Source organism: Lycium barbarum, chromosome 6 (assembly GCF_019175385.1).
Source record: "Lycium barbarum isolate Lr01 chromosome 6, ASM1917538v2, whole genome shotgun sequence".
NCBI lineage: Eukaryota > Viridiplantae > Streptophyta > Magnoliopsida > Solanales > Solanaceae > Lycium > Lycium barbarum.
Window position 1 is genome coordinate 11,299,281 of NC_083342.1, and position 17,136 is coordinate 11,316,416.

Sequence of the window (17,136 nt, forward strand, 5' to 3'; positions counted from 1 at the left end):
TATCTTGATTCTCCTTTACCATATTCTGGATCATGACACTACCATAGGGCACAATATTGGCATTGTTTGAGTGCCAAGCCTGATTATGTGTAGTTAGCCTGTTAAGCATGTTGGTCACTCGTCAGTAAGATATGTCCATAAAACAACCATGAGCTGCGCTGTTTGCAATTGATTGCATCACGGGATCCAACCCTCGGTATAACTTCTCCATTAATACGTGCTCCGAAAAACCATGACTTGGAAATTTCTGCAAATACTCTTTAAATCTCTCCCAAGCTTCATATAATTGTTCCCCTGGTCGCTGCTTAAATTCATAGATCTTGTCACGAATCTCAGCCTTCTTGCTAGGAGGGTACCACTTTTTGAGAAAGACTGCTACCATCTCTGCCCATGTATTAATAGAATTCTGGGATAGCTTCTCGAACCAAAGCTCTTGCATCTCCAACTAAGGAATATTTGAAAAGCCTCAGCCGAATAGCATCATGTGGAATGTTGTTTTGGATGTGATGAGCACATACATCCACAAAATTCTGCAAATGTCGTTGAGGTTCATGCTCGGTAGAATTCCGAAAGTATCCCTCAAGCTTCAACAACTGGTAGAGAGATGAGTCAATTTTGACACTTGCAGCCCCAACCCGAGGATGAACAATAGCAGATGCATAGTCCTCCTCAGCAACAAGATCAGCGAAGACATTCTCTTCATCTGTTTCATTCGCGTGATCATTCAATTGACCGCCCTGGTTACCAGCTGCTCCACGCTGGTTTCACTGAGTCTGATCCATGTTCACCTAGTTTACAAAGAATAGCAAACAAGGTGTGATGGAATAAGCAAAAGACTTCAATCAAAGCAGATACTATTTAGTAATTTCAAAACCGTATTCCCCGACAACGACGCCAAAATTTGATACGCTCAAATTACACCTTTTATTTGCGTAAAGTGGACGATCTCAAATATAGTAATCCAATAAGGTTGGGGTCGAATCCCACAGGGAATATGGTGTGAAAAGGTTACCAAAACCGTAGCATGCTTAATTTAGGTCTAATGTCTTAATCCGATGATTTTGGTAAAAGCTGGTTGTTTATGATTAATGGCTAACTAATTGCTTTGGATTGTAATTTATGGTAAAAGAAACCAAGGTTGTATCCCCTTTAGATAAAGTGTATGATCATGGGTATTGATCTTGATATACTTCTAATGGATCGTTATATGAATGCACTTAACCTCTATATGAATCTCTACTATTTCCCAATAAATAGAGATTATCTCTTTCTATGATTTTCCCAAATATAAGAAAGTGACTATTGAAGAATGGTTAATTATGCCAAGTAAATTCTTCTTATTCCTAAGTGAATTTATTAAACAAAGTTTAAAGCTTTGAGTTCTTGTTATTTATTCTTACCAAACCCTAATTATTTTCCCAAACAAATCAAGGTTTATGACTTTAATCAATGTTTGCAACCATTAATTATGAATGAAGAATGAAGAATAAATAAACTCTAACAATCCATTATGTGTATATCAATCACAAAACACCCATCATTGGGTTCACAACCCTAGTAAGGGTGTTTAGCTACTCATGACAAAGAACAAGAAATAAGAAATTGAAGAATTCATAATTGCTTACTTTTGAATGAAAAAAGGAATTAATAATACTTGAATTGATGTTTTGAATCTCCAAAATCAAGAGAGTATGTAATGTTCTAAGCCAAAAGTCAAGAACTAATAACTGATAATAAATAAAACCCTACTTTAGGCTATTTATAGGTTTTGAAAACATAAAGTTACAGAATTACACATCGGTCCCCGTCGACATAAAATATAGTCTGTATTTCACATTACAGACCTTAAACTAGGTTTACGCCTTGTCTTCCTTCAAAATCTGGGCAACTGCAACATCTTATATTACGGATCGTATTTTGATTTACGGTCTATGTTCTGCTTGGTCGTATTTCAACTTGTAAAATCTCAACTTTCTGCCAAGTGTCTTAATGTTAAATACGCTTTGAAATACGAACCATAAAGTGGAATACGGTCCGTAAAAGTTGTTCGCATTTTAACATCTTCTCAGCATAACTTCCTGTTTCAGCTTAACTTTAATTACGCCAAAGGAATACAACCCATATTTGAGAATACGGCCAGTGTTTTGTCATCCAGGCCAAATTCTGCACTTTGACAGTTTTCCTCCCAAAATTGCTTCATTTCCTTAAAAACACTAAAAACACATTAAATTGCCACTAACTTACTTAAAAACAAGTAAAACTTCTCGTAAAAAGGCCTTAGATGTGCCATAATTTCCTGGCATATCAACTGCCTCATCTGAATGATAGAATTTTCTTCTCCCATGCAATTGTCATAATAAGCTATCTGTCCACTAACGTAGTTCATCTCTCGCTCAAACACCCACCAACCTTTCTAGTGTAATTTAATGGTGTAAATATCTGAATCTTCACCTTCATCTGTCGTGAGAAAAGAAAAAGTAGGATCTATTAGTGTTATTATAATGAATAGATCCAGCAGACAATGTGGACGATCATATAAATTCAGACAATGTGGACGATCATATAAATTCAACACAAAAATATGTAACCATCATGGAAATCCAAATTAACTTTGAATTTGAGTTATGCTGGCTTCAGTTTTTACTGAATTGAGTTATCTACATGATATTCTATGACTACTTCCAGTTTATTTGTGTGCAACTTTGGCGTTTCACTTTCATCTATTGTTGGAGATGGAAAAAACCTGGTTCGCCAAAACTTCTTTTATACCAAATTGATGTCTACTCTGTACGTAAGCGAGGGGCAATATTACATAAAGCTTGCATAATCTGATATGTAAATCATGTAATTGGTATTTTGGAAGTTAATGGATGTAGCTGTTGGCCAATAGGGGCATAGTAGTATAACATATTTGGGTGTCATCAATGATAAAATAGTTGGGGGCATTCTGTAGGTTAACACTTTGATTTACTCACTCATTGCTCATTAGAACGGGTCAATTGTGTCATTTTAATAAGTAGAACCAACATCAAAATGGTAACTAGTTATAAAATTCAAAATATGCACTACAGATATTTGGTTTTTATGATTCTTGTAGCATTCTTTTTAACAAAATTTATTCTTTTATGTGAAATTATGCTTCGACTTCATATGTTATTAGGTAACTAAAACTTTTACTCAAAGATTGCCATATAATCAAAGATTTTGGTCTTTTCTTCATCAGTCAATATTAAAGATTTAGACTAAATAAATAGACCAAGTACTTACATGTCGGTGTGAATTGTAGCCCGCTCTTGTAACGGAGTTTCATTATCGAACAAAATATTTTGTTTCTCTTGCAGGTGCAGTGAGTTGCTTTATGTACCGTAGGAGGATTTGCTATATTGTGTTCTCACACAAGCGGGGAGGCAACTAAAGAGAATAAGTGTTCAACCAACAAACACACAAAGTTACTCAATCATCCATGGATTAGACAGTTAATTGACATCTAAATGGAAGAAGAGAGAAGGGCTGATATACGTTTCTGTATGAGGGAAGGATACTATGTAACCATATGTAAACTTATTCGTATGTTTAGGTTTCTTGTTTGTATAAAAGTGTTCCTTGTTGTAATGCCGAAATCGCCCTTGACAGTAGTGACGGATCTGTTTGTATTGTTAATCACTGTTAGTAGAAGGACTAAAATTAATCACTTTGATTAATTAAAGTTTAATTATGGGGAGTCACATATCACAAGGATCAAAACCATAATAAGGCAATAGCACAGGGATGAAAGCAGATATTTTCCCATTAAAGTATTAGTGTCGTCATTTACAAATTTTATTTTATTAACGTCGGTTTGACATGTTTAAAAATATTGTTATATGATGAAATCAATAAACTTAACTTATAAATAAATATAATAATTAAAATCCTCGGTATTCTAAGATACTTTTATAGATGTTCTTTCAAATTAAACCACACAAAAATAAAATACCGAAAAGTTAATGAAATTAAATTGTGCTTACTTTAAGATTTTTTTTCTTCCTAAAAGATGCATGTTAAACTAACTTCTTTTTCTTTTTCTTAATTTAATGAGCCATTTTATTAAATCTACATTGTAATAACGTTTTCATGTTCAAGTTAACTATTTTGTCCTAAATTATATAAGATATTAATATCTGATATTTTGCAAAATATTTTAATATTAAATAAATAAAATATGTACTCTTTACAATTAACTATAGTTTTTTCTCAAGTATTTTCAGGATATATATAAAAATAATATTTTATAGTTCTCTTTTAATATAGTAATCTATTAGATAAATTTTATGTTGAAAGTGTGTACACGTAAAATTTGATTAATTAACTACAGTACTTTGAAATTCCTTTTTTGATTGAGACCGAGGACTATAATTTACATTTTTGATACTTTTTGAAGTATTTAATAATGATATAAGTTATTTGTGTTTTTTTTTTTAAATTTAAAATCTAATTCTACCTTAAGTGAAATCTTTGTTAACTACTTATGTTTGCTAGCATGTACGACACAAAATTACATGATAAATAAAAAAAATATATGTTTAATCGGACGAATAAAAAATTAAATAGAAAATCATAAATGGTAAATAACAACAACAACAACAACATACCCAGTTGAATCCCACCGTATGGGGTCTGGGGAGGGTTAAATGTACGCAGACCTTACCCCCACCTTGGTAGGGAGGCTGTTTCCGAAAGACCCTCGGCTCAAAAGAAAACAAGAAAACAAGGGGAGAAAAGTCAGATACCGACAGGCAAATCAAAGCAATGCGAAAATGAGAAAAAAAAACAAGGGCAAAGAAGTCATGATAAAACAGCATGGAGAGACAAGACCAAATGGTAAATAACATGAATAACTAATATTATAAGGATAATATTTTAACTCAATAATTAAACCTCTATTAAGATAGAATTTGCATGGCATGATAATTTATCGGGTGTCTATAATAAATTCTTAAAGAAAAATATAATATAAATAAAGCTAATATAGTAATATTTCCACATAAAAGACTCAAATATGTATGAGTGTGTTTTGTGGGGCCACAACTTTTTCCATGATATCCTCATTTTTAGTGGCATGATAAAAGCCCTTAAAATTCTTAAAATTTACCAAAATGTGTGAGAATTTACAAAGTAATTAAAACTTTAATTAGGAGTTAAAAAAGACAAAAAAATCATATGAGGACTACAAAACTTTGAGATCATCTCTTATGCATAGTAGTAACTATCTCCACCACTAATTATGAAAGAACTGGTTGATACACAGAAATATTAAAATTGAAATGTTGGTTCCTTCTTTAACAAGTATTGAGATAGACATGAAAATAAGTTTGCGAATGATATATATTCTTAAATTAAATGTCCTCCGTTGGTTGAATTCCAAAGTTCTATAGAGTCCTTGTTGAGGCGAATTACTCATGAATGTAAAAATGAATAATAACACTAGTTTTTATAATAAATTCAATTACTAAAAAGGAAAAATAAAGAAAAAAACTATTTTTGCATCTAGACTCCATATGAATAGTCAAGAAGATATTTTCTTTCCTTTTTAAGCTATACTAAAAAGATTGTGTTTTGGTATACATCAAAATAATCACTTCAAGCATTTAATAATAATGTGCTCACACCTTTTTTTTTTTCCTGGTAAACTCATTTGTACCATGTATAACGTGGCTGCTCATGTCAAAATTAAACATTAATTCTTACAATAGTTTATAAGGAAAAATATTTTCTTTAATTTTTGTAAAAAAATGTTTTACTTTGTTTTGTTTCTACTCAATAACGTTATTTCCCATTTAGTGAATAACAACCAAAATAAAATGGGAAATTGTGCGACTAAGAATATTTGTAAGCATTACTTTTTCCCTTCAATTTTATGTTAAAAATTCGTATACCCCTGCCCCTACCTATTTGTCATTTCTAAAGATTTGATTATGGACAATATCTCCTTCCATTTGTCTTTAGATCAACAACAATATCTCCTTCTATAAATTAATTTTGTATTGTCATATTTCTCGTTTCTTCTCTTTTTAATTCCCTTTCCATGAAATATTGAAATTGGTTAATTTAGTTTTATCTTCTTTCTTCCTCTTTTTTTTTTTTTTTTTTTTTTTTTTTTGGTTCATTTTATCTTTTACCTATAGGTTGTTGCCCGCTTACTGCAAAATTTACGTCTATAATAAACAATTATTTTGGTAAAGTTCAATGAGTTTTTGAAATCACCATTTTTATTTTCTATTTTGTAGGTAGTTTGGAGCAATTATTCTTTCATTTGTGTGTTTTATATTGGTACCTGGAATTCTTTTATTATCCAAAGTTATTAATGGATAGATGTAGTTGGTTACAATTGTATTTTACTATTTTGTCTCTCCAAATATTTTGTTATATAGGCAAGTCTAGTATAATATATGTGACTACAAAGAGTTTATGTTATATAGACACCGTGGACAAAAGAATTTTGCATGTAAGCCTTGAGTTTTATAATCTTGAAAATAAGACAAACTACAGCATGTAAAAGTGACCTGATAGTGTAAAAATTATCTACGCCTGATGCTATAATATAACATAAACTCGTATAAATAAGAAAATATGATATTAAAAAAATCTACAAAAGGGACAGTAGATGGATAATCTATAGAGGTTACATAAACACTGCATTTATGATATTATCATAGTAGAATATTAAGATAAAAAGAATAGACTGTCTATATACAACATAATATCGGAGAGAAGAATGATTTTAACCTCTCAAAAGTTAAGAAAAAGAAAAGGAGAAAGGGAGTTGAGAAGATGAAGAGGCAAAGACACCTAAGAAATTCAGAAAATTTAAATGTTTGTCTTAGTGTGAGCTACTCAATAAAGAGATTTTCTTGCTGGCACCAACTGTATTAAAACTTATCCTTACCTAATTTTTACACAAAAGTAAATAATTTAATCTTATTAGTAAAAAATAAACGATGAAGTGATTATATGTTTATGAAATACACGTATATGCAATTATCAGTTTAATATAAACACTGAACATATTTTTTTTTTTTAGACGTTATCTATATTTTTCTAATATGAGAAAAAGATTTACATTGTCACTGTTTATTAATCTGGTGTAGCAACTTAACTTTTATATACGGTAACTAGTTTCACTTTTTGTGAATGGTTATTTATAATTGTTATTTAGATGACCAAATAGTATTAAAAAAATTGTACATTAATATATGCAAAAGTAAGCAATAATATGTTTTGTATTATCCTTAATCTGAGGTCTTGTGTTCAAGTCCTGGGTACGAAAAAAGTCCTAGTAAGAAAAGTTTTTCCTTTTAACGAGTCTTATGCGACATGAATCTGAATTTGTCCCGTCCTATTGTCGGTACCGAACACCGAGTGGAAAACATTAAAAAAGACTTTGTTTTTTATTAGGATCTTTTTCTTTTATATGGATTGACATAGATCTTGAGTCTTACAAAGTAGCTGATTTTCCGAGCTTGATTTTTGGGAGTGGATTTTCTTTAATGAAGTTTCCTTCTTCTTTCCATATTACTCAATATCCACCCCCTCCCCCCTCCCCCCTCCCCCCCCCCCCCGGCGTGCTCCCCCACCCCCACCCCAATATTTCATTCACTTTTATTTTATTCTTATCACCAAGTTTGTTTTATTTCCTACTCACTTACTATATTTTTTGTGGCTCTTATACTCCTCAGTACTGACCTTCTATCTTCCCTTTTTCTTCTAGGGTTTCATTAGTTTCCCCAAAGTTTTCTTGATTTTAGCTCTTGTTTTCTTGATTTTTCACCTCCAATGGAAGCTCAGCATGATCAAGAAATTAATGGATCTTGTGAAAAAGGTACTTCTTCGTCTTCGAGTACCTTAAAGGTGAAACTAAAGATCCCGAAGCTCAAAGACGAGAAGGAAGATGAAAAAAAGATCAACGTTGTTCGTGGTGGAGATGAGGATGTTTTTAAGGAAGATGAAAATAATGTTAGCGAAGAAAAAATCTTCTTCGCGAAGCAAAAAAAAGATCACATATGTTGCGAGTGTGGCAAAGAATTTAGCTCGGGAAAAGCCCTAGGAGGTCACATGAGTAGTGCACATGTTCAAGCAAATCAAAGATTAGAAGAATCTTGGAAGAAGAAGAAGAGTTTTACACAAGAAAAATCTTCAAAGTTGATGAATGGATCAAGAATTTTTGAAGAAGAAGGGGTTTTTAATAATAATGAGCAAAAAATAATTTGTGATCTTTGTGGTAAGAGTTTTCCTTCGAAGAAATCTTTATTTGGACACATGAGATGTCATCCTGATAGAGATTGGAGAGGGATGAAACCCCCTACTTCTAGTAAAAGAGACACAAAAAATAGGGGTTTTCGAGCTAATTTTGACGACGACACCCGCAACAACGATGATGAGGACGATGCTGATGATTATTTTGCTACTATTCTAGACGACGAAGAAGAAGAGAGAAGTAGGCATGGTAAAGATCTCGAGAATATTGTTAATTTTGTTGTTGCACCTCCTCCTGGTGATTTAAAAGATTGTCTGAAGGGTTGGGGTGTGACAGATAGGCGAGGGCGATCTCCTCTTAGAAAGAAGAGGAATGATAGTAGTCCTGATCAGAGCAAATCTATCTCAAGTTCGGATGAGAAGGAACTTCATGATGCGGTTCATCAGCTCATAAGATTAGTCAATGGCGATGGCAACAACAACAATAATAATGACAACTCGGAGGTCCTGTGTAGCAGCAATTCAGTCGGTACTACTACTCCGAAAGAAGTTCCGTTGAGCAGTTTGAAGGACAAATCCAAGAGAAAGGTGGCGGCTGTTGATGACAATGAAGAAAATCGCGGGGAAATTTGTTCTTCTCCGATTAACAAGAAGAGGAGGCGCGAGAAGCAGCTAATCAAATTGGAACCCGGCAAAGATGTGAGGCCTAGCCCGGGCCCGGGCCCGAAGAAAGCACCCGAGGTCAAATTCAAATGTAACATTTGTGGCAAGAGTTTTACCAGTCACCAGGCACTGGGTGGTCACAGGTCTAGTCATAACAAGTTCAAGATTACTATCGAGAACACGATCGATCATCCTCAACAGCATCAAGAAATTAAGGCTAGAAATGAAGAACATTATAGTCATGATCATGAACCTGATGTTCAATTGGGAGAAGAAATCAATAATTTCAATTTTATTGAACATGGATCCAATAATGTTCATAAGTGCAAAATTTGTGACAAGATTTTCTCTACTGGACAAGCACTTGGAGGTCATCAAAAGAGCCATTGGACAAATAATCAAAATGAATCAGCAAATCGAAATGCAAGTAAAGTCCTTGATTTTGATCTTAATGAATTACCTGATGTAGATGATTGTGATAGATAATAATCCAGAAAATGATCAAATTAGGTTCTTTGTGTGTTTTTTTTTTTTTTTTTTTGGGGGGGGGGGGGGGGGGGGGGGGGGCATTTTATTAGCGTTTGCTCAGATCAATATGCTTCTGTATATTGAATCTTTAGGATTTTTATCATTATTGAATAGAAGAAGTATATTTCTTATTGATATTTTAGTTTTTGCACCTAAGGTTCAAATTTAATATATGTAATTCCTTTAATATATTTTAATTCCTATAATATCTAAATTTTAACAATTATGTGACGATTTTTTCTGGTAAATTTTGATCAGTGCTTTGAATCTTCTTGTTGTAAATCCAACAACACCGTTCTTTCAAATATATAGCTAGTATATACAGTTAGACCTCTTTATATCAATGTCCTTGTTCAACTATTTTTTGTTTATAGTGACATATTGTTATAGAAAACATATAACATAATATACAATGAAAAATCTGTTCCATAAAAAACTTGACCATTATAGTGAAATAGAAGATGACTGTCATAGAGAAGTGTTACGTATATTCAATTATCAATTTCAAACTTGAGCATCTCTTTCCTTGATAGAAAAATTGTCCTCTAAAATAACCAATTTTCCTACGATTTTAGCATATATATATTGTTCCTTGATTTGAGCAAGTTCTTTTCCATATCTTCTTGATTCCATAATATTTCCCATAAATAGAGATAACAAATCTTCATAATTTCACCACACAATATCATATTTCCATGTGGAATTCTTCTTCAATGAAGGAACATGTGCAATATATATCATTTACTATAAGTAAATGTTCTGTGATAAAAATTGTATCGAGTTATTACTGAGCTTTGACTATGTTGGTTTATTAACATAAAGATTAATATGTGAAACTTTGTGGCTAACAATATTTACTGCCAGAAGTTTTTTGGACAACATTACAAATTTTCACTCGGACTCAGAACTCGGAACCCACCTTCCACAAATTATTATCCTGGATTTAAAAAAATGAAGAGTCTAAGTTTTATGTAGCGACAGTGAATTTTTTTTTATGCAGTTAAATGACTTATAAGGTAATATATAGGTAAATTTATGATAATAATTCATTGATTACCTAGTAAATAAGATAAATAACATGCTATAATATGTTAAAATATACTGATAGTAGTCTTAAAACACAATTGCACTGTTGATACATAAACTTAAACCCATAGAGGAATACCGTAAGTAAAAAGAAACTTATGAATAACCTACAATGACATTAATTCTATTGCCCTTTAATATTTGGCACATCTAATAATATCTATAGGAAGAAAAATTATTTTAGTTGAAACAAAGAATACATAAACATCACACACTAAATGGCAAAGCAAGTGAATGTATGGGGGAAAATCCGGGCCTAACAGGTGGACTAATCAGGACCCTACACGTAGAAGTCTCAGCTCAGATACACCTGGATGTGCCCTTCTTTCTTTTGCTTTTTCTGGTCTCTCTTAAACTTGTAGCAATGTTTCTTGATGTGCCCTTTCAAGTGATAATAATCACATGTAAGATTCTTGTACCTGGAGGATCTTGACTTGCTTCTACTTATGACAGACCCCTGTCTTCAGTAACCAAAACATCGAAATGTGAAGTTGAAGAAGACGAAGCTTAAGATCTTCTTCTCATCTATTCATTCAAAACACCACTTTTAGCATATTCCATAGTTACACCATCACTGGGAGCAGAATTGGTCAAAGAAACTCGAAGAGTTTCCCAAGAGTCTGGCAGAGTATTAAGAAGCCAAAGTCCCCGTATTTCTTCATCAAACTTGACACCCATTCTAGACAGCTGATCAAGGACACCCTGAAAATCATTGATATGATCAGAAATAGGGCTGCCCTCTTTGTATTCATCAACTGTTCCAGTAGGAACAACTTATTATTATCAATCTTCGAAGCATAAAGTGTCTCGAGCTTTTTCCACAAGCTTTTAGCATTTGTCTCATTCACAATATGATTTTGAACATTATCTTCAACCCATTGCCTAATATATTCACAAACCTGTAAGTGCTCAAATTCCCAATCCTCATCTTCAATAGACTCAGGTTTCTTATAAGCAAACACAGGTAAATGCAATTTCTTGACAAATAGAAGATCTTTCATCTTGCTTTTCCAAATATGGTAATTACTTCCATTTAAGCAAACCATCTTGCTCATAGACAATCAACACAGCCAAATACAACCACAAGCTCTGATACCACTTTGTTGGGCTAAAACGGCTCAAAGATACTCTTAATATGATGTGATATTATCCGCTTTGGGCCAAGCCTACACGGTTTTCCCCAAAAGGCCTCACATCATTAAGAGTATCCAACTCCTTATAAGTAGCTACTTTTTCTTTTCAGCTACCAATGTGGTACTTTGTTCGCACACCCAACAATGTGGTGGTGGTGGGGCGGGGTAGAGAGAAAGAGAAGGGGAAGGGGAATAAGGGAAAGGGAATATGGTAGCGCCGTGAGAGAATGAAGGGTGACTAGTAGCGGGGATAGTAATTGGAGGGAGAAAAAGAATGAGGAAACAAATTCATACCAAGAAGAAGCGTCAAATTTGCTTCTAAACCATGCCAAAAGGTGCATATTTAACTTTTGTTTTAAGCAATTATGACTTATTTGTTGATGTGTGACATCGATGATCAACTTTAGTCGTTTGAAAATAAGGATAAATATAACCAGTTTTAGTAGGTGTTTCGCTATAGATTTCAAATATCACTTTATTTGAAATGTATGGAGTTGAAGTTGAAGATGAAATTGTGTTTGAATATACTTTTTGTAAAGATAAGTTCAAATAACGTTCATGCTTTGAATGTACTTAAATACAACTTCAAAAGTGAAAATTGAGTTGTAAGTTAATTTTCAATAATGAAATACAACTTCAATTTAGATTTAGAATTTTTATGGCCAACTATTGGTTTTCAAATAAAGTGAAAAAATATTTTTTTTAAAAAAGTGAATAATTTTTATGGCCAAATGGGTCCTCAGTAATATTGAGAACATACTTGACCCCAAGTATAAAGGAGCATGATTTTACACTAAGGAATTGCAAATAAGTACAGCCTGCACGTATACATTGCAACTAGGGGTGTACAAAGTAAACCGATAAACCGCACCAAACCGATAAACCGAGTCAAACCGAGAAAAAAACCCGACTAGTGGTTTGGTTTGACTTGGTTTGGTGTTGAAAAAAAAAAACCCGACCATAATTGGTTTGGTTTGGTTTTAGCTAAAAAAAGTCAAACCGAACCAAACCAACCCGACATTACATTTATTTAATTTTTAAAATATTTATTTGTAATGTAATTTATAAATATTTATTAAATTTTTTCGTAGTTTTTAATCTATTATCATATTATTAAAGCTTGAACTTAGAATTTTGAATGCGAATAAGTTTTATATCCTATGGATGTTAGTAACTCATATAAAGTCTAAACCAAAACCAAGTCAACACTAATACTAACAAAAGAAATTCAATTTACCACTAGGAATGACAATAATGTTGGATATCTATTCTTTAGTTTTGCATAATTGGTTTAGAGAGTGAAAATACATAACTTAAGTTTTTTTTCTTGTCAAATAATACTTATTAGTCGTACTTATTTTAGTATGACTTAGTATTTTTAGATTATGGTCATTTTCTTTATGGTTTATTAATTAGCAATATTTATTTTAACCGATTTTATTATCTTTTGTTAAATATTTTAATACAACGTCATCACTCTTCTCAATATTTTAATACAACGTCATCACTCTTCTCACATTTTGTGTTATTTTCTTATGAAACACCTTAATTACATAGTTGTATCTTATTAGGACTAAAGAAATATTTGAAGTAAAAGTTATATGTTTTGTATCAAGAATATTCCGGAAAAAAAAACCCCGAATAACCCGAGAAAACCGAATAACCCGAGACAACCCGAGGTTGAAAAACCCGAATCTTATTGGTTTGGTTTGGTGTATAAATTTTAAAACCCGACGCAATTGGTTTGGTTTGGTGTTTAAAAAATCTGAACCAACCCGGTCCATGTACACCCCTGATTGCAACTGAATGACGCAGTTGAAACTTTGCTAATTTGTAGCCAAAAAGTAATAGACCTAAAGTCAGAAAAAGGAGCATTTTTCTTTTCTTTTTTTAATTTGCAGATATTCAAGCTCGAAAATTGAGTTATTTTCCATTCTTTTTCCCGAAATTCGTATACATTCCTATTCCAACTACAAAAAAACACAAATGCATGCATAATGCAACTCGAAAATGCTACATTTTCATCTTCCCCAAGTTCCAGATAGTATCAAAAACAAAAATTCAAAAAAGTTGTTGCAAGTTCGCGATTTGGCAGAGAAATTGACAAGGAAAGTCTATTTATACATATATTGTTCGAGAAAGAGTACGAAAGCACAGAAAAACAGTTTTTAACTTCACATGTGCAGTATATGTATAATGATGTATAACTTTGTATATGCAATGTATAATAATATGTAAAAAGGCAGCCCGGTGCACTAAGCTCCCGTTATGCACGGGGCCCGGGAAAGGCGGCCACAAGGGTCTATTGTATAATAATAATAATAATAATAATAATAATAATAATAATAAATACCGGGAAATAAGAAAGAGAAGAAGAAGAGAAGAAAAAATGTTGTATAACAATGTTTACACACCTACTATGCAACAATATACACTTATTATAATTTTGTATATTGTTATATACAAAAATTGGATTTCATCTTTAACTTCCTTTTTCAAATAGTATGGTTCCCAAGACCAACATTTATCAAACACAATCAACCCAAAATTCTAGATTCAAGTTACTACAAGCTTTTCAAACGATTTTAAATTTCACTGAATTGTTTTAGAGTAAGATTTTCAAAATTTGAGTTGAACTTCAAGCTCCTCCTTTAATGGAGTCTGAGTCTCGCCGCGACAAAACTCCAAGCTATGAAGCTCCTTCAATAGGAGTCTGAGCTTCGAAACTCCTTCAATGGACGTAAAAGGACAAAAGGGGTTTGGTTTCAAAAAAAAATATATATATATACATAATAATAGCAGAAAGAACAAACAAGAAGGAAAGAAAGAAGGAGGAGTTAATTCCCTAGATCGTCACCCAAGTTTAGAAAATTTCCTATAAAAATCACTTTTGTTTCATTTAGGACAATAAAGTCACTCAAATATCACTATTTTTCTTAAAAAGTACCTAAATATCTCAAAAGTCTCTTTCTCTCCTAGTTGGCATGTCACGTCATTAGAGCCCCATATTGTTGAAATAATAGACTTATTTAACTCAGCAAATTCATATTTTATATCCAATCAAATATGACCCGGTTAAAAAGCGACAAAGGAACAAACTAGCATGTAATCTAAATGAAGTAATTAAAAGATGAATTTTTTAAATCTATAGAAAAGTTTAAAAATTAAAATTAAAATATAAAAAAAAAATGAGTTACTATAGAGCTTTAGATTAATATATTGCTAGATATTAACATGACAAGTTGGAATACCTATAGCATAACATGAAATAAATTAAGATTATATTAAATTTCATATAAGACTAATCATATAATATTTTAAAACAAGTATTATAGGAATGAAAATTCTACACCTTTTGGATGAGAAATAAAAAGACTTCGATGGTATGGAAATGGAAATGCCAAAAATTACACACTACATATATAACTAAAAATAAAGAGGAAAAATTTACAATAAATTTATTTTTTTAAATATACAATTTAACTAGCTTTTTTAAAAGTTAAACCGATATGAATGTAATCTTTGTGTTATCTGTGTAATTCTATTTTAATGTGGAAAGAAGATGTTGTTTAATGTGGAAAAAATATGTTATTCAAGAAAACTTGAATTTGAATAGAAAAATTAAATAACTTGAATTGTAATTTAAATTAAAAGATAATATATTTGAATCGAGATTTGAAAAAGTGGCATAATAAAAAGTATGATTTGATTCTTTTGCCACTTTTTAACTGGATCATATTTAATTAGGTATAAAAATATGAATTTAGCTAAATGAATTTGATGAGTTAAATATGTCTATTATTAAAAAAAGGCAAAAGTCATAGATAGCTCCCTAAACTTTGTCACATTTTCCTCATGGCTACCTAAACCTAAGCTTGTTCCAATTTGATACCTAAGCCACTTCAAACTTGTACCTATTGAATATATTTTTGACAATCATCCAAAAGTATAAAATGTGTGTGCTACACTCGCGGATGACATGGCAATGTGACGAATTAAATAATGACATGTGGCATTTGGGTCAAAATATTTATTAAAAATTAATTATAAGAAGAGAAAAAGAAAAACTATTTAGAATATATTGAATTAATTAAAAAATATAATTTAATAATAACAAAAAATAAAAAAAAAACATATTCTTGAAGAAAGCCCCTACCCACCCACATTCAACCTTCAACCTACATTCCCCGCCGTCCCATTAGCCACCCCTACGTTCAACCATGTTCCCCTCCCATTAGCCACCACCCACTCCACCTTCTTCCCCTCCACTTGTCATTAGCTTTAGATTCACCTGAAATATTAACATATTCGGACAGAACCAGCTTGGGCATAAAAATGGAGTTTTCATCGGAAATATTTTTGACACCCAAATCCAAAGTTTCTTATTCAATTTTAATGGGAGACATCAACGGCATTAGACTGAGTTAAAAAGTGTGATTGGTGTGTTTTACAGCAACGAGCAGCGGCGGCAATGGCAGCCATTGGTGGTGGATGATGGCTGGGTGAAAAAATGAAGAAGATGAGCCAAAAAAAAAATATTAAAAATAATAATCTTCACGCGCCTGTTTTTGTGTATATTACACACACATTGCCACATCAGCAAAAAGTATTCAATAGGTATAAATTTGAAGTGGCTTAGGTATCAAATTGGAACAAACTTAGGTTTAAGTAGCCATGAGGAAAATGTGGCAAAGTTTAAGGGGCTATCTATGACATTTGCCATTAAAAAATAAAAAATAGGCTTTGGTGACATGATATGCCAACTGGGAGAGAAGGAGGCTTTTGAGGTGTTTAGGTAGGTTTTTAATGTTGGGCTAAGGAATGTAAAACAAATTCAGGTTATATATAAAGTGTGCTACACTAGGTTAGAAGGTAAAATATGAGTCAATTTTGATAGCATTGTTACCCTAATTATTATAGAGAGTAATACATAATTACCCCTAAACTTGTACCTTATCTTAAAAAAAAATGCTCTAACTTTGTGGCGGTTCTTTTACCACTTTGAACAATTCTGAACTGATATTATTACCTCTTGTTTTGACCATCTGACATAGAGGGTGCATATACTCTCTTAAAGAGCGTGAGCAACCCAAAAAAAAAAAAACTATAATTTTATTTTAACAATGTTTTCTTTATAAAATGTGCTTTCCAATTTTTCTTGTTATTTTAATTTTTCCCTTATTTTTTTCTTTTTTCTTTTTTCTTCTCTCCTCTTCATAAATCTGTTGCCATTCCTCCACCACTTTCAATATCATCATTTCTCCCATAATTTCATCCACCTTTTTTACTACTATCGCTTCGATTTAAGAGAATTTTTGTTACATTCGAACAATATGTAAAATTCATTAGGGGCCTGTTTGGAAAGCCACCTTGTATTTGGAATTGGTGTAATTACTAGGGTAGTAATTACCCAGCCTAGTAATTACACAGTAGTATAATTACAACGACCTGTTTATTTGCTATAACGTAATTACAATGTAATTACAAGCGTGCT

General features: G+C 32.1%; 1 protein-coding gene and 1 non-coding gene across 2 annotated transcripts; both read left to right on the forward strand.

Moving 5' to 3' along the window:
• The first annotated feature begins 227 nt into the window (after window positions 1–227).
• On the forward strand, window positions 228–333 carry LOC132600946 (small nucleolar RNA R71). Its single transcript, XR_009567401.1, has one exon. It is a non-coding gene; the product is annotated as a small nucleolar RNA R71 (small nucleolar RNA).
• Window positions 334–7,812: 7,479 nt separating this feature from the next.
• LOC132643793 (zinc finger protein ZAT9-like) lies at window positions 7,813–9,396 on the forward strand. Its single transcript, XM_060360323.1, has one exon. The coding sequence runs from the start codon at window positions 7,813–7,815 to the stop codon at window positions 9,379–9,381; it is 1,569 nt and encodes a 522-aa protein (XP_060216306.1). The 3' UTR covers window positions 9,382–9,396.
• Window positions 9,397–17,136: the final 7,740 nt, after the last annotated feature.